The following is a 25,531-nucleotide window of genomic DNA, read 5'->3' on the forward strand; positions in this document are numbered from 1 at the left end:
TGACAAAAGGAAGGAGGCTACTGCCACCAAGAGGATTTTTGCGGTGTGGGAAAAAAAGTTTTTTTGTATAAAAAAGTTTCAAAGAGCTCATTAGCATCACTTGTTTTGAACTGTGTGGATAACAGTATTTGTGGTGGATTTCTTCTGACATTGATTTAGAGTATGTCCTTTGCTGGTCTCAGTGATTCCCTTCTCACACAACTCCTCAGCTCTCTCATACAGATCACTGCTTTCATTTACATCCTTTGGATGAAAAGTGACACCACTTCACAGTATATCCTGTGAAGCACTTTGAGGTGTCTTGACGAGATATGGCATGATATCAAATGCAAGGATTATTATTATTGTACATTCAGTTGGTAAGAATAAGAATTAAATCTTTGAAGCACAGAACCATTATCTGCATCTTGCTTCCGAATGAAGAAAAGAATTTCAGATGAGATCAGTCAAGCCAGTGATTGCATTGGCAGAGCAGGTACCTGTGCAGCAGTTTCAAATAGTGGGCTCAAAATCGCCTTACTGAATTCCTTTATAAGAAATCACATTTACCAGAGCAACACTGCTGTCAGAGCAGATATGCCTCTAGTTTGTATACAATCTGTTACCTGTTTGCAGTACTCACATTTCTTAGAAAGGAATCACAAAAATAGCACAAATTCCGGTGGATACTAGATCTTGATCTTGATCCAGTATTTCAAGATAAATATTCAATCCACTTGGGGGACAATTTGTGACTTTGCTGTAAAGCTCGCTGGAGCTTGACACTCTGCTCTGCCTGGTTATTTTGTGGGATTTTGGCTGGGAAAGGTTTTAACCCAGATAATGTTTCTATTGCAAGACAGGAAAACTTGACCCGTTGTATCCGAAGGTTTGTGGTCACCGAGGGAATGTGCTGGATGTCAAGTGGAACCCGTTTGATGACTGGATAGTGGCTTCTTGTTCTGAGGATTGCACGGTGAGTCTTTGGCTTCCATGTTCCCATGTGCTTCCCTGGGTAGAAGGGCATCTGCCTAATGCAAGACTTAACTGTGTTACAGTACATATTACTAGGCAGCAACTGTTTAATTCCCAGGGTCTGGTGTGTGAATTGGTTAACCGTGTGGAAAAGTGTGTGTTTCATACACCCAGTGGAAATCTGTATGTGTTATATACACTGTGTGTGTGTGTCATACATTGTATAGATATGTGGTATATACTCTGTGTTGTGTGTGTTATACATTGTGTGGAGATCTGTGTATGATATATACTGTGTGTATGTGTTATACTATGAGTGTGATATATACTGTGTGTGTGTTATATATTGTATGTGTGTGTATTATATAGTGTGTGTGTGTGTGTGTTATAAACTGTGTGTGAGTGTTAGATACTGTGTGTGTGTTATATGCTGTGTGTGTGATATATACTGTGTGTATTGTATACCGTGTATATTATACAATGTGTGTGATATAACCTCTGTGCATCTGTGTGTATTATATACTATAATGTAATAATAATGATCCTTGCATTTGATATAGCGCTTTTCACGTCTTCTAGACGTCTCAAAGCACTTCACAGAATATGCTGTGAAGTGAATTGATTGTATATTTGTGGATGAAACGCGGCAGCCAATTGGACACAGCAGTGTCCCACAAACAGTCGTGGATTGAAAATGACCAATTTATTATTGTTTTTGGTTTTTTGGAGGGATTATTATTAGGGGTGTGGAGTAAGGAAACTTGCCCAAGGTTTCGCCCTCTGCCTGGAATTGAACCCAGGTGTCTCGCTTGCAAGGCGAGTGCTCTAACCACTGAGCTACAGGACTCCAGTGTATATAATATACTGTGTGTATTATATACTGGGTGTGTACTGTATATTGTGTGTGATATATACTGTGTGTATGTGTGTATTATATACTGGGTGTGTATTATAATAATAACAATAATAATAATCCTTGCATGTGAAATACTGGATATATTTGTGTGTGTTATACTCTGTGTGCACAGAGGGAAATACAGATGCCTCAGTTTTATCACAAAGAAACAATTATTAATTATGAAACTGAAAATCAATTCTTTCCCATCACATGGCCCATAATAAGTAGACTGTGTATACTCAATCTGCCTTTCACTAAAATCAATGCTAACCCTAGCACAGCTCACTGACAACCTTTAGTACAAAACATATCTTAGATTTAAATCAACAAACTAGAACATAAGACAACATGAACAGACCATTCAGCCTACTGGCTGCCGGATTTTCCTACAAAATACACAGTCGAGCTACTTTATAATATAATCTGTGAAGCGCTTTGAAATGTCTTGACGGTGTGATAAGGCGCTATATCAAACGCAAGGATTATTATTATAATTATTATCAACCTCCCTCTTAAAGGACCATCTACGTAGATGCCACTCACAACACGCACGGATTTTCCTTCAGGTTATTTGGATTCCAGATTGAGGATTTCCGAGATGGATTTACACAGGATTAGAATAAATCTGAGACTTGATTAATTTTTTTTGAGGGGGAAAAAACAATTTCTAGACCGAGGAGAGCCTGACTAGTTTAATCTGGTTGATTTATCCACATAATCTCATGGATTATACCAGTAAATTAATCTTGACACTCACAGGGTGCTTTTTAATGTGCAGTAATATTTTAATCCATTAAAAACATGTACCTTCTGAAATAATTGCAAAGTATAGCTTTGAAATACGCAAAGACCTTTAGGGTGGAATATCCCACTGGACTGGAGATCGCAGGGTTGAGTTTTGGGAGAAATTCCCGTTACGCCCTGATCATTCAAACCACGGTAAACTGATAGGATAGAATCTCCTTCGCAGGCTCTAATCCCACTTCTTAATGTTGTCAGCTCAATCCTACAGAGAGACCGCGCTTCAGACTTCCAGCTCTGTGTCGCCTTGAATTGGAGCTGACCAAACACTGGGATTCTAGGCTGTTGTTTTTTAAGATTATAAAGAGCAGTTTGGCTCTTTCACTAAAACAGTGGGTTCAGAGTCCCCAGAGCTATTCAGCTTTGAGTGGAGCCTCGGGCAGTGAACAAACCCAATTGTGATGGTCTCCACAAGCTGATAAATAGCACTGTTTGACTCCATATAAAAACAACATGCATTATACAGTGCCCTTCACATAGGCTAACATCCACGAGCCCTGTAAACACTGTTGTTGGGGTCTGTAAAACAAGCCCCTGATTATAATGCAGTGCAGGTCATTGTCCCCATACCTGACTGAGCCTCACTCAGGGGCCAGCACACTGGCTCGGGAGGCTGGTCAGTGGCCCACAACTCAGGAACAACAACAACCAAATGACATTTGTATAGCGCCTTTCACGTCGGGAGGACGTCCCAAGGCGCTGGACAGACAGTGCTTCAGACTCGAGCTGGGGGTCAGGATTGGTGAAGGTGGAGGGTAGGGGGGAAAGCAGGGTGATCGAAGGCACTGTCGAAGAGGAGGGACTTGAGACAGGTCTTGAAAGAGGCAAGGGAGGGGGCAGGTGGAGGGACTGTAGGATGGAGTTCCAGAGGCTGGGGGCAGAGTAGCTGAAGGCTCACCCGCCAATGGTGGATCGCAGAGCAGAGCATAGTGCAGAGGACACGGGCTGCAGAATTTCGGATTATCTGCAGCCTATGGAGGGAGTTGTTGGGGAGGCCGACAAGCAGGACATTTGCATTGTCAAGCCTGAATGTTATGAATGCGTGCATGTGAGTCTCGGTAGCCTGCAGTGAGAGACAATGGCGGAACCGAGCGATATTGCAGAGGTGGAGAAAGGTGGAGCTGTCATGACATGGACGTGGGGTATGAAGGATAGGTGAGTGTCGAACAGGACACAGAGGTTCTGTATTTGCTCCATGAGATGTAGAGTGCATTTATGGAAGAAGATGGTGTCAGCGCCCAAGGTATGGTGGCGCTGATGGGAGCCAAGCAGGAGGGCCTTGGTCTTGTTGACATTCAGCTGCAGTTTGCTCTCATCCAGGGCTTGATGTCCGGCAGGCAGTCTGTGAGAACGGCAATGGTCCTGGAGTCAAGGGTGGAGGCAGAGAGGTAGAGTTGGGTGTCATCCGCCTACATGTGGAAGTTGACCCCATGTCTGCAGATGATGTCACGAAGGGGGAGCATATAGATATTGAAAAGGAGAGACCCAAGGAGTAGAGGAGAAGCTGTTACTGGCAACAAAGTGGAGGCGGTGTGAGAGGTAGGATTCGAACCAGGCAAGAGCAAGTCCGTGAAGGTTGAGCTGAGAGGAGAGGCACTGTAGGAGGATAGAATGGTCGACAGTGTCGAAGGCAGCAGAGAGGTCGAGGAGGACAAGGAGGCAGAGAGAGCCCTGGTCACAGATATTCAGAATGTTGTTAGTGAATTTGACCAGGGCTGTTTCTGTATTGGGGGGGGTTCAGAGAGGGAATGGCAGGAATGGAAAGAGCGAAGCTTAGATGTGACGACTTGTTTCAGTGCCTTGGAGAGGGATGGGCCGATAGCTGGAGAGTAGGGATGGGTTGTTTGAGGATGGGCATGATAACAGTTGTAGAATAAATAGGAGAATTTTGAGGGAAAGTTTGGAGGGGTGATAAAGGGTAAGGTACTTAAAGGAGGGAAAGGTTCCAGAGGAGTAAGGGGATAGGCCGAGCGAGCACCGGGAGATGAGAGCCACACCACCACCATGGTGGTTAGGTCGTGGGATATGATGGAATGTGTCTGTGTGTGTCTGTATGTTTGTGTGGGTGTCTATGCTTGTGTCTGTGTCTACGTTGCATCTGTGTGTATGTGTGTGTGTTCCGGCGATAGATCCAATGCCCCTTCACTCTCCTTATTTACCGTTACACTCAGTTTATTTTACGTCCCGTTAACACACCCTGCTCTGGCCACAACATCCCATTAGCCAAAATTTTGTGCCCTCTAGCCCTAGCCACATGTCGCCTATGATGCCAAGTGACCATTGCTCATGTGTGAGCCTTGGTAGTGAGCGTCGACAGATCACACAACGTTAGAGGATGTCATGGCCGAGCAGCACTTTCTTCACTTGGCTGCCATACCCAGGCACCGCCAGCACAACTCAAAATGTACTTCTTTGACCATGTTTTGGTCATCTTTCCCCTCCCCACCCCTCTCAGCTCCCACCCCCAGCTCGGGTGGTTCATCCAGCATTGTCTAGTGTGTGTGACACACTAGAATCCCAGTTAAACTCCGGAAACCCACCTAAAGTATCCGCGTGCCAGTTTTGTGATTATCGATTGTTTCATTCCAGTGCCTTGGGACGTCCTCCCGACGTGAAAGGTGCTATACAAATGTAATCTTGTTGTTGTTGTTGTTGTTGTTGTTTATTTCAGATTAAACTATGGGAGATTCCCAAGTGCGGAATCATAAAAAACATTGTGAATTCAAAGCTGGAGTTGCAGGGTCACTCCCGGAGAGTGGGACTCATCGAATGGCACCCGACAGCCAAAGACATTCTCTTTAGTGCCGGGTACGACTACCGGGTAAGCCAGAGGTTGTCGCAAAGACACTGTCACAATGTTAGGGGTGGGGAGGGAGTGGGGGAAGAGGGAAGGGGAGTGGAGTCAGAGAGGGAGTTGTGTGAGGGCGAGGAGTTGTGGAATGGGGGGAAGGGGTTATGGAGTGGGGGAAGCCTGTTTTAAGCAGGTGGGCAGGGGACACAATGTGGACTGGCATTGCTGAGCAGTGAGAGTAGCCAGGAAGGTTGGGTTGCAAGAGGTGGCAGAGGTAGATTGGGGTGGAGGGATTTGAACGTGAGGACGAGGATCTTGAATTGGATCCGCTGCGGGACGGGGAGCCAATGGAGCCAAGCGAGAGTGAGAGGGTTGGGTTTGCGGAGCCTCGTACGGAGATTTGGATAAAATACAAAATTACATTTGTAAAGGGTCATTCACATCGGGAGGACATCCCAAGGTGCTGGACAGTCAGGGATTTGGACCCAAATGGAGGTGGGGTGGGGTGGGGGTGGGGGCTGGTTGGGATCAGGGAGAGGTGGGTGGGTGACTGAAGGCATGGTCGAAGAGGAAGACCTTGAGACAGTCTGTCAGGACAGCAGTGGTCCTGGAGTCGAGGGTGGAGGCAGTGAGATAGAGTTGAGTGTCATTCGCATACATGTGGAAGTTGACTCCATGTTTGCGGATGATGTCACCAAGAGGGAGTATGTATAAGTTGAAAGGGAGGGGACCAAGGACAGAGCCTTAAGGAACTGCACACGAGACAGTGTGGGGGATGGAGGAGAAGCCATTTGTGGAGATGAAGTGGAGACAGTGTGAGAGGTAGGATCTGAACTATTCAAGGACAGAACCATGAAGATTAAGGTCAGAGGGGAGGCGATGGTTAAGGATAAAGTGGTCAACAGTGGCAAAGACCATGAAAAATTTTGAGACAGATGTTGGATCAGCTTCCAATGTAAACACATTCATTCTAAAGTGTCCAATAGATTTCACTCACAGAGAGCTCAGAGTCCAGCTGATGCTCCATTGCGGTAGTGTGGGAGCATCACAATTGTCAGAGGCATTGGGGTGAGACAGTCCTAGCTACGTCATAGGGAGAAACTTTAAAGATCATGGCCATTGTTTTGAATCTTATTTGTTCACCCTTTATGTTTCTTGTTGCAGGTTATGATCTGGAAGCTGAATTGGGAAGAATCGGTCATTACAAACCCAGTGAAGATCATGGACTTTCATCGAGATGTGATTATCTCTATTTCCTTCAACACAGACGGTAGTCGCTTTGCCACGTCCTGCAAGGACAGGAAGCTGCGCATCGTGGATGCTCACTCAGGGGTGGTTTTACAGGTAAAACACCAGCGCCCTCTTCCGATGGATCCTCACAGTGCGGGGTGACGACCTGGACACGAGTGGGGTTCAGTTTGCAAGACTCGCAAAGGATCTTTTTTTATTGTAGGATCACTTTTCTAGGGGTAATAATCCCTTCAAAAAAAAGTTAAATAATAACTGGGTCACACAATTCACGACTGTTTGTGGGACATTGCTGTGCGCAATTTGCTGCCGTGTTTCTTCCACAAAATATCCAGTTAATTCACTTTACAGTATATTCTGTGAATCGCTTTGAGACTTCACAATGATGTGATAAGGCGCTTTATCAAATGCAAGGATTATTATTATGTGTAACTGGAGCAATTCTGCAGGTTGTCCAGATATCTGGGGTCAACCCTCTGCTTGGACCTCAATCTCCTGCCAAGATACTGGGAAATCCCAGTGTCTCAGTGCAGGATTCACTAGTTTCAAATCTTTATTGGGACTCTTGAAGACTTGAGCCTACAGCTGCTGATGTTTTCTCAATGTGGACTTGAATCATAGAATCATAGAATTGTACAACACAAAAAGAGGCCATTCGGCCCATCGAATCTGTGCCGGCTCTTTGAATAGAGCAATTAATGTCAATCACATTCCCCAGCCCTTTCCCCATAACCCTGCAAACCCGTTCTCCTCAAATACCTGTCCACCACGTTTTTAAAAGTAGTTATCGAATTGGCCTCGACCACCCTTTCAGGCAAAGCATTCCAGATTCAAACAACTTACTGTGTGAAAAAATTTCTCCTCACCTCCCCTCTGCTTCTTTTAGATACTATTTTGAATCTGTGACCTCGAGTCACCGATACACCCACCAGTGGAAATTTTTTTTCCCTTTCTAACCTATCAAATCCCCTCATGATTTTGAAGACCTCTATTAGGTCTCCTCGTAACCTTCTCTGCTCCAATGAGAATAATCCTCGCCTCTCTAACCTTTCCTCATAATCAAGGTCCTCATTCCTGGTACCATCCTCGTAAATCTCCTCCGTACTCTTTCCAATGCCTTAACATCCTTACTATAATGTTGTGCCCAGAACTGGGCGCAGTATTCTAACTGAGGCCTAACCAGTGTTTTATGTAGGTTAACCATAACCTCCTGACTCTTGTACTCTCTGCCCCTATTTATAAAGCCTAGAATCCCATTTGCCCTTTTTACAGCCTTATCTACCTGTCCTGCCACCTTCAAGGATTCATTTACCTGCACCCCTAGGTCTCTCTGTTCTTTTACCATCCCTTAAGATTGTATTATCTAGCCTGTATTGCCTCCCCTCATTCTTTCTACCAAAATGCATTACTTCGCATTTCTCTACATTGAAACTCATCTGCCATGTGTCTGCCCATTTTACCATTTGAAAGTGAAGGGTAGCATTAGTCACTATAAACACCAGGCATGTTCTTTGCCAGGATTATGGAAATCTGTTGCTGATCCTGAGATGATTAATAATAGTGTTATAATAATATATTAGATGTAGTGCGTTACCATTTCACTGAGACGTCTCAAAGTGCTTCACAGAATATACTGTAAAAGTCTTTGCATTTGATATAGCATCTTATCACATCGTTGAAATGTCTAAATCACTTTTGTCTAAATCATAAGATTTGCAGTGTAGAGACTGTGCAATTAGTTTTGTAGGTAATGAACCCCCAAATCCCACCTTGCCTTACCCTGTGAGGTCATATTGCTCTTAAATTTAACAAGATGCAGAATTGTGGAAATTTCTTAAATTCAGTCTTAATTTAGACAGTAGTTATTTTTATAAAACTGTGGAAGACTGGCTATCAATGTAAGATTTTCAGAAATTTCCACAATTCGGCCATGTCTAAAATTTGAAAGCAAAATAGTCCCATAGGCAAAGACTACTGGGAATTTTTGGACCTGTGTTTTCTCTTGAGGTACATTTTATCAGCAGGGCACCCTGAGATTTGAATCCAAATATGTCTAAGATTCGATGTTATGCAATGGTTAGAGAAAAGACCAAAGACAGGAGATTACTGTAACCATTTTAGAGGATTCACAATGTATAATAATAATTAATAGTAATAATAATCCTTAAATTTGATATAGCATGTCTCAGACATCGGCAGGAAGTCTCAAAGAGCTTTACATGATTTACTGCTTATTCTGTATGCACATCCGGCAGCTAATTTTGCACACAGCCATGAAGTGAGGGACCAATTTTATCTGGGGGATTGTTGGCTTGGCCCGGGAGAGGGAAGTTACCTTTTCTTTTCGAGTAGTGCCATGGGATCTTTACCATCCATCTGAACAGACAGACCGGACATCAGCTTAACATCTCATCCGAAGGAGATAAAACTTTTATCTGTGAATCTGTTTGGTTCTCTGGTCATTCACTAATATTTTTTCTAATGCGCAATATGTTATCCTGGTTCACAGGAATCCAGTTGCAAGTCCCACAAGGTTAATAAAGTCTTGTTCCTGGGCAACTTGAAGATGCTGTTGACCGTGGGCAGCTCCCGGTGGAACAACCGTCAGATCGCATTCTGGGATGAGGTAGGTGTGGGTTCCTTGCTTTCCTTCTATTAGGAGATATTTCTATGGCTTCTCGGCTATTTGTTGGAATCTCGGGAGGATGGGCCATTCCGGAAATTTAACAGGAGGTCACTGGATACAGCAAGCAAACCAAACCAGTGGCTGCCAGAAGGCTCCTCAAATCCACTGCAACCAGAAGATATTAGACAACAAAGGCACGTGTGTGCAGGTGTGCCACCGTATGTATAGCCAGTGTTTTGTATGGCAGCAAGTAATGTATTTTCACCTGTCTGCTTCATATCCCCAGCCCTACCCACCACACTATCAGTGGACGGGCTTTTAACCCTTCTACCCCCACTCTCTGAAACTCCATCCTGGACTCCCTTCGACTCGTACTCCCCCCACCCCCTCCCCCCACCATCTCTATCAAGGCCCGTCTCAAGACTTTCTACTTTGATCGCATCTTTGGTTATCTTTCCACACTCTTCCTCCCCCACCACACCTACAAACTCCTAACCGGCAACTGAAAAGTACCTTGGGACATCCTCCTTACGTGGAAGGTGCAATATAAATGTAAATTTGCAATCGTGTCAGAAGGGAAATCTAAATCAGCCCAGAAATGGCTTGGCCCCAAGAAAATAGATACAAAGACAAGGAAGAACAGGGCATAAAAAGGCCAGTAGCCCTCATCACGTCCACTCCAGGATAATCAGTCCAGCTTAAAACAATGTCATCCTCACCTCTTTCCTGACTCTAGCCACTTGTTCCTTCCTAGACGGGTGGAAAACAGAGGAAAATAAATCTCACATCCAGTTATTAGGTGGAGAGGGCGGGGTGGAGGTTTACCTGGAAATTTCCGAGTTAGATGAGTGACCAGTGAGCTCCTGGAGAGGCTGAGCCAGCGCCCCACAAAAGCATTTCTTAATATCCCCTTGTGCTCTGCTACACATGTCATGGTGTAAGCAGCTCAGTGCATTAGCCTTGAGCAGAAACTTTCAGATTCAAGTAACTACTCTGAACTGTATCACTAGGTGGCAGTACAACCACAGCAGGAGGAATCCATTGACAGCTTGTGTGTGTGAATAGGGAAGAGTGTGTTAAACCCACTGCCCCCAATCCACCCAGCCTTAGCCTGTAAGACATAGTGTTGCCTTTGGTGTAGAAAATACTTAAACTAATTTGGGAGGTGGTTTTCTGTAGTTCGTAACACAATCCGGCTTCCAAATTATGGATGGATTTTCCAAGCTTTGCTCTAGAGAGACCCGAACCCGGCTTGTCTGCGAATGAAATATCCACGGATCAGAATCCTACAGGTGGAAGAAATAGAGCTCCTTTTAATCAAAAACCTGCTCTGGCCATTTCAGAGTAAGAAAATGTCAGATGGTTGACATTTTCTTTTGTATAGGTCTCCTGCCACAATTACACTGACAATAACATTGTGTGTGTGTGGTTGGGTAGGGGTTACAGTCCAGTGGGAGATGCTAAGTGCATGAATTCTGGGAGTTTCTCCTCACTGATGCTCATTTATTTTCTTGACTAACTCAGGAGGACCTGTCTGTGCCTTTATTGGAGGAGGATCTGGATGGCTCCTCGGGAGTGTTATTCCCATTCTACGACCCCGACACACACATGCTTTATTTGGCCGGAAAGGTAAGCACAGGGTTGCCGTCCACTGAGGAGAGTGCTGGGCTGGGCAGCGCTGGACTGGGCTGGGGTGGGCTATTTTATAGGTTGGACTCTTCTCCATTGAGGGTGAGTACCGGGTGGGAGTGGGGGGTGAGGAGGAGGGAAGGAATGTAAATGTACCACTGTTGGAAATGCTGATTTTCCAACAGTGATATACATTTATTCAGCATCCTCCACAGAAAAAGATGTTCTCAACGCACTTTTGCAGAATGCGATTCATGCAAAATGAAGTGAATGTTGGTCTGGAGACAAATCTGAGCCCAGAGAAACAACAGTGAGATGAGAAAGCAATTCATTTAACTTTGTGGTGGTGAAGTTGCATGATGACCCCAATACAATACACCTAAACTCCTGATATATCATCACCCCAAGAGCTCAGTGATTATATTCATGGCGACTTTGTGTGCATGAGTCCTCCAGAGCCATTAGGGGGTGCTGTGGCTGGGAGGGCCTACACCATCATACACTGTGCCTGTATAGAGCAAGCAGCTGTCAGTGTGACGGTGTAGCCCCCATGACTGTCAGGCTATTTGATAAAACTGGTTTAAGTTGAGAACAGTTTATGTATAGGCAAACGTGTCTAAAAAACATTTTGTTCATTTTCCCAACCTGAATCACTCAGACTTTAACAATCAGCCAGAACCTCACAGAGGGTAAGGTCTAGCGTTTGTACTTACAGAGATCTTACCACAACAGTCAAAACAGCTGCCGCTGGCTGAGGGCAAGCATTTCCCATGCTAGGCAGCTCATCATGAAAGTTTACTGAGTGTCCCCAGCACTGAGCAGCACAGCTAAATTCATTCCGATGATTTATCTGATATTTCTACTTACTGGGATGTGTAGAATGTGGTAATGTATGTTATAAGAGTGATGAAACATAGAGGGGTCCCTTGTTCTCATTTTGCATTGGAAGTGGCCTAGATGTTGACAACAGGATGATATAGACCATGATATAAGCCAGGGTTTTATTATCAGGAGTTCACTGTAACAATGATAATCCCTACATCTGATATAGAGCTTTGCACATTGTGAAAATGTCTCAAAGGGCTTCACAAGATTTACTATAAAGTGCAGTGACTGTTTTATAGGCAAACACGGTAGCCAATTTGCACAAAGCAATGTCCCACAAACAGCCATGAAGCGAATGGCTAATTTTATCTGGAGGATTGTTGGTCAAGACAAGGGAAGAAATTTGCCTTTCTTTTGAATATTGCCATGGGATCTTTAATATCCACCTGAACAGGCAGATGGGACCTCGGTTTAACCTCTCATCCGAAGGACATCACATCCACAGTGCTTCTCCAGCATTGTATTGGAGTGTCAGCCTAGACTTTGAGTTCTAAATCCTGAAATGCAGCTTAAACCTACAACCTGAGGAATCCTGTAGCACTCACCCCGCAAGCGAGAGATCTGGGTTCAATTCCTAGCAAGGTGAAATGTTGGGCAAGTTTCCTTACTCCACATGCCTTTGTTTACCTAGCAGTAAGTTGGAGCCCAGTTATAAGTCGATTGGCAGATCACTTTTCCAGGGATAATAATCCTTCAAACAAAAGCAATAATAATTTGATCACTTAATCCACGACTGTCTGTGGGACACTGCTATGCACGATTGGCTGCCGTGTTTCGCCCATAAATATATAGTCAATTCCCTTTACTGTATATTCTGTGAAGCGCTTTGAGACATCTCAAGACGTGATAAGGCACTATATCAAATGCAGGGACTATTATTATTATTAACCTTCTGACTCAGAGGCAGGAGTGTTACCAGCTGAGCCAGGCTGACTAGTACAGCGTGCAGTAACAGACAGGGAAAACACCCAAATCACAAGACTGTGGTGTGACTTTAAAATATTAATTGAATTCTGTAAGATAGTCATTAAATTGGATCACTGGACTTGGAGTTAAAATTCACACTGTCTGGACGGTTGCCTAGTTTGGGGCCTTGAAAGACAATAAAGAAACCAAAGACAGGAAAACGAGAAAGAAATGAGACAAAGAAGATATTAAATAAAAACAGAAATCACTGGGAACTCGGAGCAGGTCAAGCAGCATCTATGAAGAGAGGAAAGTGAGTTAACCTTTCAGATTGATGACCTTTCGTCAGAACTGGGGGATATTGGAAGGGAGCAGATTATAAGGACAAGCAGAAAATGAGGGCGGGGAAAGAAAGACAAAAGAAAAATTTAGGTGAGAAATAAGAGATAATGAGATCAAAGGTGTTGATGGTTCAACACAAAAGAAGGCAATAGTGGGAGATTGTAGAAAGAAAAGATGTGTCTGGGACCCAGAGGATGTATGAATGGTTATAGAAGAAGGGAGGAAGGAGGTAAGGTCGAGGGAAGATGGGAGCTGTGTTTAAGATTGGAAGTGGTTAAAATCAATGTTGAGGCCAGAGGACTGTAAGGTGCCTAGGAGGTAGATGAGGTGCTTTTCTTCGAGCTTGTGTTGTGCTTCATTGGAACAGCATAGGAGGCCATGGACAGAGAGGTCGGAGTGAGTGGGAAGGAGAATTAAAGTGGCAAGCGATTGGAAGCTCAGGGTTGCACTTGTGGATGGATCAGAGTTGTTCGGAAAAGTGATCACCCAATTGGCGTGTTTCTCCCCAATATAGAAGAGATCACATTGTGAACAGTGAATACAGTATACTACAATGGTGGAGATACATGTAAATCGCTGACTCACCCAGAAAGTGTTTGGGGCCCTGGACAGTGGTAGAGGAGGAGATGAACGGGCAGGCGTTCCATCTCCTGCACTGGCACAGGGTCGGGAGAGCAGGTGTTAGTGAAACAGGGAGTTGTGGAGGGAGTGGTCCCTTTGGAATGCTGAGAGGAAAACAAGAAAAATATGTTGCTCGCTTGCATTTCTGTTCAGAAAGCATTGACGTGCAGCTCAGTGAGTCTGCTTTCTATAACTACGGGTGGAGTGTGAATTTACTTTCCTCCTTGTTACACCCGCAGGGAGACGGCAACATTCGATACTATGAATTGAGCTCTGAGAAACCTTATCACAACTATCTCATGGATTTCCGCTCCTCGTTACCTCAGAAAGGAATGGGTAGGTTCCCAGCACTTGGCTTGTTGTAAAATATCCTGGGCTGTTTTCCCTTATAATGAAGAGCGGGTGATGCCGATGATATCGTGTGACTAGCTCTTACCTGTCATTGGCTTTTCTGTATGCAAAAGAATCATCTTTTTAAAAAAATCCCATCTACTCTGTTTGTGAACATGTGTGTGTGGGTGGGATTCCATGTGCTGCATTGATGGCTCCTTGGAAAAACAGCACCGGGAATGATGCCTAAAATCTGGGAATAGGGCCTCCGGTAAAGTCCAGTCAGATTGAGTTTCCCACCGAGCATAGCATACAGATTGAAATTTTACATCACAAGGAGGTTTTTCCAGTGTCGAGGGAATATTCTTTCTCACTGTTATTTTTCCGACTCCCAATAGTCACACACATCACTGTGTGAAGTTACTGGGTTATTGTTAAGTTACTGGGTTTTATTTTTCTTCTGCTCTCGTTTCTTTGCCAATTTTGTCTCTTCCTCCATTAAATGTGTGTGTTTTCTGTTTCCTTCACATTGCTGCTTGTGACATGACAGGCACAACATGACTGGGATTACAGCACCACAGTACCTCACTTGAGTGGCCATTATCCATGCATGAGCCTTGACATTGAGTGTTGATGAAGTATTCAACTGTAAAGGGTGTCAAAGCCGAGCCTGATCCTGTTTCCAAATTGATGTTCACCGAAACACTCCACCCCCAACCCATATGCATGTACTTCAGAAGGAATATTTACATAGCAGCCAGGAGCAGGAATTTATCTGAGAGTTCTCTTCTTAACCCAAGTGACACTGAGGCAGATTGAAGCCCCTTCTCCTGCTTCATTTACAATCAACCAACTAAGCAGTGGTTTGAATCTGCATGTTGCCCATTCTGTACAACTCAGCCACTCAGTGGATTCCAGGGAGCCATTGTTGGAGTGAGCTGGGCAAATTTTAAAGTTAAATTTATAATAATAATAATAATAATCCTTGCATTTGGTACAGCACCTTTCATATCAGGAGGATGTCTCAAAGCGCTTCACAGGATTTAGTGTAAAGTGTAGTGACTGTGTAATTACGAGACAAATATGGAATCCAATTTTCACAAATGTAAGGATTATTATTATTAATGAAGTTAATAATGCCATACTGTATCTAAACCAGACTTGAACTAGCTTTATTTGGGATGGCAGCACACTGGGATATTGCATGTTAGTAGTCCTGAGTGCTAAGCAAGTATTGTGGAGTCCTGTAGCTCAGTGGTTAGACTACTCGCTTTGCAAGCGAGAGACCTGAGTTCAATTCCAGGCAGGGCGAAACCTTGGGCAAGTTTCCTTACTCCACACGCCTAATAATAATCCCTCCAAAACCAAAAACAATAATAAATTGGTCATTTTCAATCTACGACTGTTTGTGGGACATTGCTGTGCGCAATTGGCTGCCGCGTTCGCCCACAAATATACAGTCAATTCACTTTACAGTGTGTTCTGTGAAGCGCTTTGGAATGTCCTCCTGACGTGAAAAGCGCTATATCAAATGCAAGGATTATTATTATTATTATTGATTGATTGATTGATCTGATTGATGAGTTCAAATATTAGTTTGTCTCCCCTGGCCCCGACTCCCAGCTCGGGTCCGTAATTCTGTCTGTCCAACACATTGGAAAGTCCTCCCAACGTGAAACAAGTGTTAGCGTCCAGAGGGACTTGGGTGTCCTTGTACACCAAACACAGAAAGTTAGTCTGCAGGTGCAACAAGCAATTAGGAAGGCGAACGGTATGTTAGCATTCATTTTGAAAGGATTAGAGTATAAGAGTAGGGAAGTCTTGCTGCAACTGAATAGGGCCCTGGTGAGACCACACTTGGAATACTGTGTCCAGTTTTGCTCTCCTCATTCAAGGAAGGATGTACTTGCCTTGGAGGGAGTGCAGTGTAGATTTACTAGGTTAGTACCAGGGATGAAGGGGTTAAGTTACGAGGACAGGCTGACCAATTTGGGCCTATATTCTCTAGAATATAGAAGAATTAGAGGTGATCTTATAGAAACCTAGAAGATCATCAAAGGGCATGAGAGTAGATAGTGGGAGATTGTTTCCCCGGTTGGAGAAACTAAAACCAGGGGTCACAACCTTAAAATCAGGGGACAACCCTTTCGCACTGAGTTGAGGAAGAACTTCTTCACTCAAAGGGTGGTGAATGTATGGAACTCACTACCTCAAAGGGCTGTTGACGCTCAGTCCTTGAACATATTCAAGACTGAGATAGATAGATTTCTTATTGCAAAAGGTATTAAGCGATATGGGGATAAGGCAGGGTCAGGTTATTAGCTGGAGTTAGATTAGAAGATCAGCCATGATTGAATGGCGGGGCAGGCTCGAAGGGCCGAATGGCCTACTGCTGCTCCTACATGTTATGTTAAGTGTAATTTTGTTGTTGTTGTTATTTGACACAAATGGTCACAACCCACATAAGTCCAACTCCTGTGGGTCAAGCCCTGACTGATCAAGGCCCAGGGACCAGGAACAAGGCAATGTGTTGTTGGGAGGCACTGAGTGCTGGATGGAAAACGTAATGAGAAATGTGGTTGTTTATTCATTGTGCAGCTGTAATGCCAAAGAGGGGCTTGGACGTCTCTGCCTGCGAAGTCTTCAGGTTCTACAAGCTGGTGACAATCAAGAGCCTTATTGAGCCTGTCTCAATGATTGTACCTCGACGGGTAAGAAAATTAAGTACAATTTCAAATTTAAAAAAAGTCTCCTTGTCCCAATGTTAGTGACCTTTGTGAAAATTCTTTCTCATCTTTTTACAGTGCAAGACAGTGCAGGGGTCTAATACGCAAGTTGAGTTAACAACCCAAGTGCAACTTTTACAGCTTGGGCTAACCATGTGCAAACGAATATAGATGCCCTTTATGGAGGCATTATCCTGCTGTCAGTTTCTTTGTTTAAATAACACATTTAAGGTCATCTGCACACGTGGGTTTGCCTGAGGTTAATGTAAACCGTAAATGTTACACACAGGTTGTCACTCGGGTGATCAGATTGCTGCCAACATCCCGCATTCCTTGCTTTGGGCAATCACAGAAAACGGGACGTACGTTAGCAGTAAACTGAGAGGGACGTTTTTTCTTTAAGTGCAGGAGCCAGTCAGTGGGCCACAGGGAACAAGTCAGCCAATTGCAGCCTTGTCGAACCCACTATCATGCCTCATTATAACACGGGTTGTGGTTTTATGGACCCTAAAACACCTTTCTATAATGGGGCTCCGTTAACATTTGTTTGGGGATACACGCGGTTTATCTAGAAAAATGTGGCCTATTTTCCCCCACAAAATATTCAGTGCTAATAATAATAATCCTTTTGCATAATGTTGTGTAGAATAAGAAAAGCTCTGTGACTGGACATGTAATGCAGAGCCTTACTGTGAGGTGACAATGTCTTTCAGTCTGATTCCTACCAGGACGATATCTACCCAATGACGTCGGGGGCAGAGCCAGCGCTGACTGCGCAAGAATGGCTGAATGGCATTAATAGAGGTCAGTTCTCAATGTGCTTCACTGGATTGGCCGGGACAGCTCGGCTCCGAGCAATTCTTGTGTAGAAGCTGAAGTCTCGTGACTTGACAGCTTGGCTCGTGTCAGCCTGGCTCACTCTCGCCTCTGAGTCAGAAGGTTGTGGGTTCAAGCACCACGTCAGAACTTGGAATCACATCGTCTAAGCTAACAGTGCCTTATAATAACAGGAAAATAGCTTCCAATAGCTCAATTTCCAATAGCTCAACTATTAAATATTAAGTAGATCACAAGACTGTTTGGGATGAAGAAGGCCTTTTGGCCTATCCAATCTCATCCTACTCATCCCCCCCATCACAAGATCAACTGGCTTTTTAAATGAGCCCAGTCTCCTAGTGTAGTCTAGTTAGGCAAAGTATCACTGAAGGTTTAACTCAAAGTCCAAACCATCATTTAAATCACCTGTTTCAGAAGCACAACGTTGTTGTTTATTTATTTTACATTTGTCATTCAGTGAGTTCCATCACATTGAGAAGAGCGACACAGGCAAGATCTAGAATCTAGACTCACAACGGTATAATATAATGTTGCGCACCTCCTGGGTATTGTGGATTGATCTGCAGCCACAGTCTTCTGTGAACTGTCAGCAGAAGGTGTCATTGAAGGGGGACAGTATATTGTGTGTGTTTATCGAGTGCTACTCCTTTGATTGAGTGCTCTCACCGGTTACCCACTTCAGATTTTGCCGGATTTTGGGATTCACAGTTGCCCGTTTTCCAAATGTCTTAAATCAAACCATTTCCAATGTTTGCAACCTGGAAAAATCGCAATTAATAATCTTTACATCTGATGCAGAATCTTTCACCTTGGGAGGACATCTCAAAGCGCTTCACAAGATTTACTGTGCTCTGCAGCCACTCTATATGTAGGCAAATGCAACAGCCAATATGCGCACAGCAATGTCCCACAAACAGTGTGCTTTTCGATTAATTTTTACTTGTTCATGTCTCTTTCATTTTCACTGTTCCAGGTCCCATCTTAATATCCTTGAAGCCAGGTTGTAACATAATGCATCTCTCGTCTCTGAAAGCTGGGTACAATACGATGACCCAGTATGATCAGAAAGAACACCAGGATAAAAATTACGGGACGCTGCAGGGATTCCTGGAAAATAAAGAACAAAAGGATAATCTGGTGCAAGTGCACGATCCGAGAAAGAACCTGATATCCAACGGGTTTGACTTGTCTGCATGTCCAGCTCCCAAAACTGAGAATGAGGTACGACATTAGATAGGAGGAAATTGGAGGCATAAAAAGGCAGGGAATCCTTGGCTTTATAAATAGAGGTATAGAGTATAAAAGCAAGAAAGTTATGTTGAACCTTTACAAATCACTGGTTAGGCCTCAGCTGGAGTATTGTGTCCAATTTTGGGAACCATACTTTAGGAAGCATGTCAGGATCTTGGAGAGGGTATAGAGGAGATTTACCAGAATGATACCAGAGCTGAGGGACCTCAGTTATGCGGAGATTAAAGAGGCTGTGATTGTCCTAAAAGCAGAGATATAATAGTGGTGTTCAAAATTATGAGGGGTTTTGACAGAGCAAATAAGAAGAAACTGTTTCCATTGGGAGGTAGGTCTGTAATTAGAAGACAGATTTAAGATAATGACAAAAGAACCAGAGGGTGAGGAAAATTATTTTGACACATAGTTGTTATGGTCTGGAATGCACTGCCTGAGAGGGTGGTGGAAGCAGATTCGATGGTAGCTTTGAAAAGGAAATTAAATAGGTACTAAGAAAGGACAAATTTGCAGGTCCATGGGGTAAGAGCGGGGGAGTGGGACTAGTTGGATAGTTCTTTCAAAGAGCCGGCACAGGCACGATGGGCTGAATGGCCTCCTCTGTGCTGTAAGATTTGATGATTTTATGATTCTAGGACATTAGATAGGAGGAGAATGGGGTAGGAAATAGGATGATAAAGAATAGCTGACACTTTGTACTTATGATATTTCCTGTGTTCTCTCTCTCTCTCTCTCTCTCTCTCCTCAACCAGCTTTTGCAGATGTTTTACAGGCAGCAAGAAGAAATCCGAAAGCTGCGGGAAATCCTGGGGCAGAAAGAGGTGCGGATCAAACAGCTGGAACTGGAGATAAAAAATGTACGTAACAGTCCCATTGGTTATTGAGGAGCAAGAAGAGTGTGCGACGGGGGGAGACGTAAATGCAGCTTGAGGAGGACTGCTACCTACTTGAATATAGTTATATTTTTTATTGAGAAAAAAAAGTTTAATTTGTAAAACTGTCTGTACTGTACAGGGTGCACCTTTGTGTTTTTTTATTTATCTCTTTATATGATTGTGTACATACACTAATTTTTTTACCATACACTGGCTTTATAGGACTACCGTTCCACGCTCTTTGATCTTACGATGTCCGTTTCCTTAGGCTTCTGGTGATTGTCAGCTTTTACAGCGGGTATGGTGGGGGTGGGGAAATCAGATGGAATATTTCAAACTTTTGCTGTTACCAACTCTGTCTAAGCGCTCTGAGACGCTACCCTGCATGAAGGGCGCTGTATAAACACAAGTTGTTGTTGTGGTTGTTACTGCTTCACAACCACTTCGCATTTGGTGAATGAATAAGAGTGAGGCCGCTTTTTGGTCACAGGTTGGTTAACAGCTGCATTAGGCAAATAAATCACTGGTTTGTAAATCGGACGGGCTTTTTTAACAATACTTTTGATTTGGCTGTTTTAATTTTTTAAAATATGTATAAATATATATTATATAGACATTGAACCCGACAGGGACAGTGACTCTGAGGAGTGGCCTGACAAACATTTAGTGCCTCTTGTGAAAGGCTGTGTGCACTGCTGTGGGTCTCCTCTGGTGGGCAAAATAAATCATTGGTGATTTTTTTAAAATAACTATTTGTGTTTGCTGATATTCTAATTGCATGGAAGGGATGGCTTCCAGCCGTTTGCACTCTGACTCAAGTGCTCCAAGAAACTGCCCCACATGAATGGCGCTATGTAAATGCAAGTCGTCATTGTTGTTGCTGTTGTTGACTTTGTGGCCGGGGCTAAATTTCCCCTTTTTGAAAGCCAGAAGAATTATGAAATAAAAGTAAATAGAAAAAAAAGAACGCAATATTGAATTGTTGACAATACCTCAACCTTTTTTATAGAGTTAAACACACTTTCCAAACTTTAAATGAATAAAAACTGGAGAAATACAACAATCTTTCTAACATTTTAAACTCCCCTTTTAAAACATTTTGAACAGTGTTTAGAGAAAACTACAGTGAACTTTTTGTAACTCCAACATATACACAGATTTACAGGGTTTATGGTAACATATCTACGGCAGCCTGAAGGGGTGGTGCAATGCCCTAGGGCAGGGGTTTCGTCCCGAACCTTCTGAGCTCAAAGCCCCCATGATATTAGGCATCCTGACTGAAGACACACCCATTCAGGCTGTGGGGGCTTCCTGTGGTGCAGCGACCCTCTTGACTCTGGTGCACTGGAATCATACAGCCTGACTGAGTGCTTGGAGCTCAATTCCTTGTCAGACAAATTGTACTGTGAGTTACTGTGAGTCTTTGGGATGAGAGATGGTCGTAAGGATTCTCGGGGAATTGGATTCTCTGGGAATACTCATCTGGGGCTTATTATAATTATAATTAGTTATATATTATATATTATAATTATATATATATATTATAATTAGGTTGCTCATCACTGTTGTTCGGCACCACAGAAGGCTGTCCTGAACTACCTTGCACTCGAACCATGACCCGATCAGAGCCTGGCTTAGCTGCTTTCTTTCTCTGCTCGGACATGTTGGGGTCCTTCAGATCTTTTATGAATTGGGATTTGGACCTCTCTGCCTTGCTGGTATTTGTCGTCTCAGCGTTAATGGTGCTGAGGAGCAAACCTTGGGAGCCCACCTTTTTTATCCACTATCCGCTCCTCGGGCTGCGTCCATAGTCCAACTTGGCTTCTGTAGCCTTTGCACTTATTGGTTGTGTGTCTCCTGGCTCAGCAGCCCACACATTTACAACATTAAAGCCCAATAGCAGCCGGTTGGGGTTTACAGAACAGCAGAGAACTGCTCCATTTAATTTTTGTTACTTAAAAACAATCGTCTTCTCGCAACACGGGGCAAAAGCATCAGATCAGCAGATTCCTTGTAAGGCACTATGCAAATGTACGACTGTTCAGGTTACCCAATGTCAGTAAAAAAAATTGAATGAAATTGTATCAAATTAAATGAGTAGATAACTACTGGAGTCCTGTGGAGTCCTGTAGCTCAGTGGTTAGTGCACTCGCTTTGCAAGCGAGAGACCTGAGTTCATTTCCAGGCAGGGCGAAACCTTGGGCAAGTTTCCTTACTCCACACAGAGCCTAATAATAATCCCTCCAAAAAACAAAAACAATAATTAAATTGGTCATTTTCAGTCTATGAATGTTTGTGGGACATTGCTGTGCGCAATTGGCTGCCGCGTTCGCCTACAAATATGCAGTCAACTCACTTTACAGTATATTCTGTGAAGCGCTTTGGGACGTCCTCCCGACGTGAAAAGCGCTATATCAAATGCAAGGATTATTATTATTACTGCTCATGTCTCTGACTGTCATTGCAAACGCTTATTATCTATTCAGAACTTCTTACCAATGTTGATACTTTCATTACGTTACTAAACTGACCAATTGGGTTGTTGACTTGTGGGATACTGCAAGGTGCAATTAGCTGACATATTTCACCCACATAATACACAGTCAATCCACTTTACGATATATTCTGTGAAGTGCTTTGTGACATCTCAAGGACGTGATAAGGCATTATGTCCAATACAAGGATTATTATTGGACTATACAGGGCTCTCAGGAGATCACATTAAGAATAGCGGAGATGAGAAAAGGCAATTTAGCAAATCCTCCGCTCTATTATCTCATCCAATTCTACGCTAAGCTTTGATCTGAATAGCCCATTTACTCATTCTGACTCAACTTGGGCAGATTGTTTCAAACTTGTGTGACTTATTTGAATAAAAAACTTCCCTCCAGTACGTGTACCCATTGCTAAACTGGTCTTGACTATTCTACATTTATATCCAAACTTATTTGTTTTTAAGTCAGCTGTTTGTACGTCAGTTGCTTTAACAGCCCTAACTTTGCTTCGATTAAATTCAGAAATAATATGTGCTCCATTCACCTCCCTTATATTCATTTTATTTTTTTGACCTTTTCTGATCTTAGCAAGATGCTCTAGAGCCATGGAAGCTCTCAAAGGGACACAGAGGAGGGTCTTCTTGTGCTATCACTGAAACCCTCCTCCTCAGTGCAAGTTGTGTGAGCTTTGGTGCTTCTGGTTTATTTGTTGCCAAATTTGTTGACTTAAAAACGTGCCTATTTAGAATTTCCTACAAATGAACTTTCAAACAATATCTACCCCAAACGAGATATGCACAATATTTCAGTTTTCTAGGAAATGTTGACTATCTCCCTCCATTCCCCTTCCCCATGTCATTTGGAATAGTTGTGTTCTTATCTAACCTTTTACCTTTGCACCACATTAATGAAACTAGAGACAACAAAGCCAGAGGCCAGGTTTTGCTGTCATGTTAGCTTTTTAATGCTGTGTCTGTGCTGCAACATCGGCTTGGAAGTTCTGCCTATGTTTAGCTTGGTTTCTTTTCAATTTAGTTAAATTTATCCTCAAATACTCCAGATTAGCAACCCCAATAACCTGTACTGACTCCCTCCATCTTCGGGATGCAAATGCAAACCTTTTTCCAGGCTTTAGTGGCCAGTAGCACACTTTTATTCAATGGTTTGTCAGACTCAGTGGGGAGGTAGGAATCTTTTTATTCAGTGGGAGTTTGGTGGTTGGCTTGCAAATTCCAAATGCAAGCTGCCATTGTGTTCTACACTGTGTGCTTTAGGGGGGAAGAGGCAGATAGCCCGAAAGGCTCAAATGTTGGTCTGCATTTAAGAGAAAATATTTTTAGATGTGGGCAAGGCTTGAGTGGAAGTTTAGTTATGAGGCAACTAGCTGGATCTCCAGGTTGTTTGGTTATCCTGCAAGCCAAAGCCCTAATGAGCTGGACAAGCAGCGGGAAAGTTTGCCAGACAGCAATATCAATGGCAAGCTATGCAGTTTTAGCTGGTTAGACTCCAGCAGTGCCTGAACTCACACTCTGGGGTCCCCAAGCCTTAGCTCTTGCCAACCTGCGCCTAATACTTGCCGGAATTAGGAAAGCAGGATACGTCCCTCCAGGGAGAGAGTGCACATTCCATTCCAACAATCTATCTCTGGGATTTCCATGTGTAGATGGGATGCATGGAAATCTCAGATTGGTTTGGATACTCTTAAGCATGGTGATGGGTTTCCGCATGTGTCAGATACCCAACTGACCCCCAAGAACCTGGATCTCCAAGTTGTTTGGTTATCCTGATAAGATATGTAGTTAACAGGAACTTGCCCAAAGGAGTTGAATAACCATATTAGATTGGCTGCATTCACTGCTTAAACTGAAGCATGTCAAAAGCTTATACATTGTAATATTTACTGTGCTAATACAGTATATTCTGTTAAAGCTTTCCTTTTTGTATTTGGTGATTTAATTCCAAGGCATAATAAAGAAGATGTAATAAAACAATGTATATTTCCAAATGATGTACTGTACCTTCTTATCCTATTGAAACTGGTGTTAAGAATAATGCCCTGTGTGATCTCACGGTGCAAACCTGTGAGTTGATAGTTGTGAACAATGACTGCCTGAGTTTTTTAAAAATAAATTTTAGAGCACTACTTTGAGGGAGGTGTGAATAGCACTTGAATGTTATCTTAAGACAATTCTGTGTAAATTCAGGCTTTGCAATTCTGTGCTAATTTATGCTTAAATTGTTTTTTTTGTGGAGGGAATGGGCGGGGGGTAATATTGTATACCCCGTTACTTGATATTTGTGATTGAACAAAATATTTCTGTTTAATTTTTCTCATATTCACCATTTTCTGTCGTGCGTGTGGGGAGGGGAAAAAACGAGGGTATGTGTCGAACAGAATGTGTCTAAGCAGCACACACAATGAATCTCCTCCACTTGTCGCTATACTGATCTTTATGGATAAACATTGAACAATTCTGCACATGTTGAGGGCTAAGTTTCATTAAAAGAACCATAAACAAGACTGTTTGCAAGTGTTTTTTTATGTGTTAGAATGCAGAGTTTAGTTTATATTTTTGCCCACAAAATATAGTTCATTCAGTTTACACTTGAGATGTCTCAAAGACGTGATAAGGTGCTACATCAAATGCAAGGATTATTATTATTATATTAGTGCCGTTGAACTCAACCAATTGTTTGTCATTTATGAAGGTTGAGTGTCCCACAGCAATCTGGAACATGCCAAATTTAAGTTCACCAGCACAAAGTCAGAATTATTTGCAGTGCAAGCCAGTTAAGCCTGACACATCGGGGATGGTGGTTTGGTCCGGCTTAAGAGGTGCTGAGGTTAACTGAAATACATGCTTCATGTTTTGTCTCAAATACATTGCTGATCAGTTTATCAAGATACCACGGACTGACTGCTGGTGGTCCTGAATGTACTGCAGCATCAACCAATGCTTGGAGACAGAAGGTTTGATTTCCACATAAAGAGAACTCGTGTTCTGTGTTCCATCTTCAGTAAACGTGAGACATGCCAACACAGGTCAAACACACAATGAGTAAGGAAAAAAATTAAAATCACAAAATTGCAGACATTTTGACAGACTGTGTCGGTTGATTTAACTGCTGCTCCAGTACATGTATTAAAACTAGCAATCATTGTACGGTGTTTGCTATGAGATATTGCAAGAAAGAGACTGACGGTTTGGAGTCTGTAGCAGAGTGTGCACAGTACAAGTGGGTGAATGCGAAGAGCTCCACCAACAATTCAACGACCAAATTGTACAAATTATATTTAAAAACTTCTCTAAACAAACTCAAC

General features: G+C 43.1%; 1 protein-coding gene across 4 annotated transcripts in view; it reads left to right on the forward strand.

Annotated features, from left to right (window-relative positions):
• The window catches only part of LOC103187203 (coronin-2B), a 94,281-nt gene extending 73,818 nt beyond the window's left edge, over nucleotides 1–20,463 (forward strand). For all 4 annotated transcript variants that reach the window (XM_007906590.2, XM_007906594.2, XM_007906591.2 and 1 more), the window contains 10 exons: nucleotides 839–955; nucleotides 5,325–5,474; nucleotides 6,609–6,788; nucleotides 9,202–9,318; nucleotides 10,843–10,947; nucleotides 13,941–14,037; nucleotides 16,630–16,742; nucleotides 17,471–17,561; nucleotides 18,568–18,815; nucleotides 19,592–20,463. In XM_007906590.2, coding sequence (XP_007904781.1) covers nucleotides 839–955; nucleotides 5,325–5,474; nucleotides 6,609–6,788; nucleotides 9,202–9,318; nucleotides 10,843–10,947; nucleotides 13,941–14,037; nucleotides 16,630–16,742; nucleotides 17,471–17,561; nucleotides 18,568–18,815; nucleotides 19,592–19,723 — 1,350 coding nt within the window. In that variant the 3' untranslated portion in view covers nucleotides 19,724–20,463. The remainder of the gene's footprint in view (nucleotides 1–838; nucleotides 956–5,324; nucleotides 5,475–6,608; nucleotides 6,789–9,201; nucleotides 9,319–10,842; nucleotides 10,948–13,940; nucleotides 14,038–16,629; nucleotides 16,743–17,470; nucleotides 17,562–18,567; nucleotides 18,816–19,591) is intronic.
• Nucleotides 20,464–25,531: the final 5,068 nt, after the last annotated feature.

Source organism: Callorhinchus milii, unplaced genomic scaffold, assembly GCF_018977255.1.
Source record: "Callorhinchus milii isolate IMCB2004 unplaced genomic scaffold, IMCB_Cmil_1.0 Scaffold1, whole genome shotgun sequence".
Taxonomy (NCBI): Eukaryota; Metazoa; Chordata; class Chondrichthyes; order Chimaeriformes; family Callorhinchidae; genus Callorhinchus; species Callorhinchus milii.